Source organism: Fopius arisanus, unplaced genomic scaffold (genome assembly GCF_000806365.1).
Source record: "Fopius arisanus strain USDA-PBARC FA_bdor unplaced genomic scaffold, ASM80636v1 scaffold00441, whole genome shotgun sequence".
NCBI lineage: Eukaryota > Metazoa > Arthropoda > Insecta > Hymenoptera > Braconidae > Fopius > Fopius arisanus.
The window spans coordinates 1,340-2,687 of record NW_011888180.1 but is presented as its reverse complement, the minus strand read 5'-3'; the positions used below and the strand labels follow the sequence as shown (position 1 = coordinate 2,687).

The window sequence follows — 1,348 nt, the reverse complement described above, 5'->3', positions numbered from 1 at the left end:
GCAGGAGCTGGATGTTATATGCCAGCAGAGTCTCCGTTGCCGATACATTTCAAAATCACTTTACCCCTAAGACCTATTATCAGCTCCAAGGCGTGGTATTAGTCAGCAGTGAGAAGAAGAGGAAGGCGTAAAGCAATGTGATTCCATGAGTCAATCGTGCGCGTGGGGGCTGTGCAATTTCCAAGCCTCCTTGGCCCCCAACATTAAAGATCCTGAGAAACTCGAGAACTCTGTATCTCAACTATAAAACGCCCCACTCACCCATTCAATTCCACTTAGACGTACAGCATCCCGAGATCGGGATCGTCGAAATGCGATTGGTGATTGTAAGTTGAGTCTTTATCATCTACCAAAAAGGAGTTGCGTTCTGTGATAAGTGCACAAATCGAATTCAATTGTGTCATTTATAATGTTAAAATGTGCTTATACTAAATGTTACAAAAGTTTGATGAACACTATTATGAATATTGAGGTGTCCCTTGATGACAAATTTTGAAACGGTCAACCCCCAGATGAGTCTAAAATATATTTTTTTTAATTTGTCGAAAATCTCAGCTCTTAATCGCAAGTTCAATCCGTGCTTGTAAATTTTTCTATCTATAAAGCATTAAAATTCGGAATTTTTTCGCTGGACTATTCTTTTAAAATAATTAAATTTGCAGAAATATGTTGGGGGTTGAGTCGAGAAGATAATGCATTCAATTTTGAACCTTAATTCTGCAATGTGACGGTGGAAAATGACAAGTAATTTTTCCAATTTTGTCAATTTTTGTTATTATGCTAGTCAATAATAATTGTTGTATATTTGTCTCAAGAACCAATCATTTTACGACAAAATGTTATAGAACCTTTTTTGGGAGAAATCAAGTCGGCTAAAAAGATTTTATGATACTTGACTGTAAGATCTTATTAACGACATGAATATATACTGATGACATTTGATTCTGATAATCAAATTTGTTGATTGTACTCAATTAAATTAATTGCCTATTGGTTTTGCACTGTGGAGTCACTGATTGAATTATTTAATAATAAAGTGATTTTCTTTTCCTGAAATATCTATAATAAACATTGATGTACTGACTACGTCTAGACCAGAGGTGAGCGACCTCAGCTCTCGGAGTTACTCCAGCTCACGACCTGCGTTAAGCAAAATCGTCCCAAGTCATGAAGTTTATGGGTGCACCCCCTTTGGGGATATTCGGCAGAAACTTGGTGGTTGGAAAAGTAAAATAGAAAAATCTTCTATTTCTCTAATGGAAATATTTTTTTCAATTATTGCTTTTTTTGTTGTTATGCTTTTGATTGATTATTGGTTGTTTTTAATCGACTTTATAAAAAAGAATTC

The 1,348-nt window shown here is 35.2% G+C and overlaps 1 protein-coding gene across 1 annotated transcript in view; it reads left to right on the top strand.

Moving 5' to 3' along the window:
• Positions 1-6: 6 nt before the first annotated feature.
• LOC105272934 (flexible cuticle protein 12-like) overlaps positions 7-1,348 on the top strand; it is a 2,666-nt gene continuing 1,324 nt past the window's right edge. The window contains exon 1 of the mRNA XM_011315168.1: positions 7-326. Coding sequence (XP_011313470.1) covers positions 312-326 — 15 coding nt within the window. The 5' untranslated portion in view covers positions 7-311. The remainder of the gene's footprint in view (positions 327-1,348) is intronic.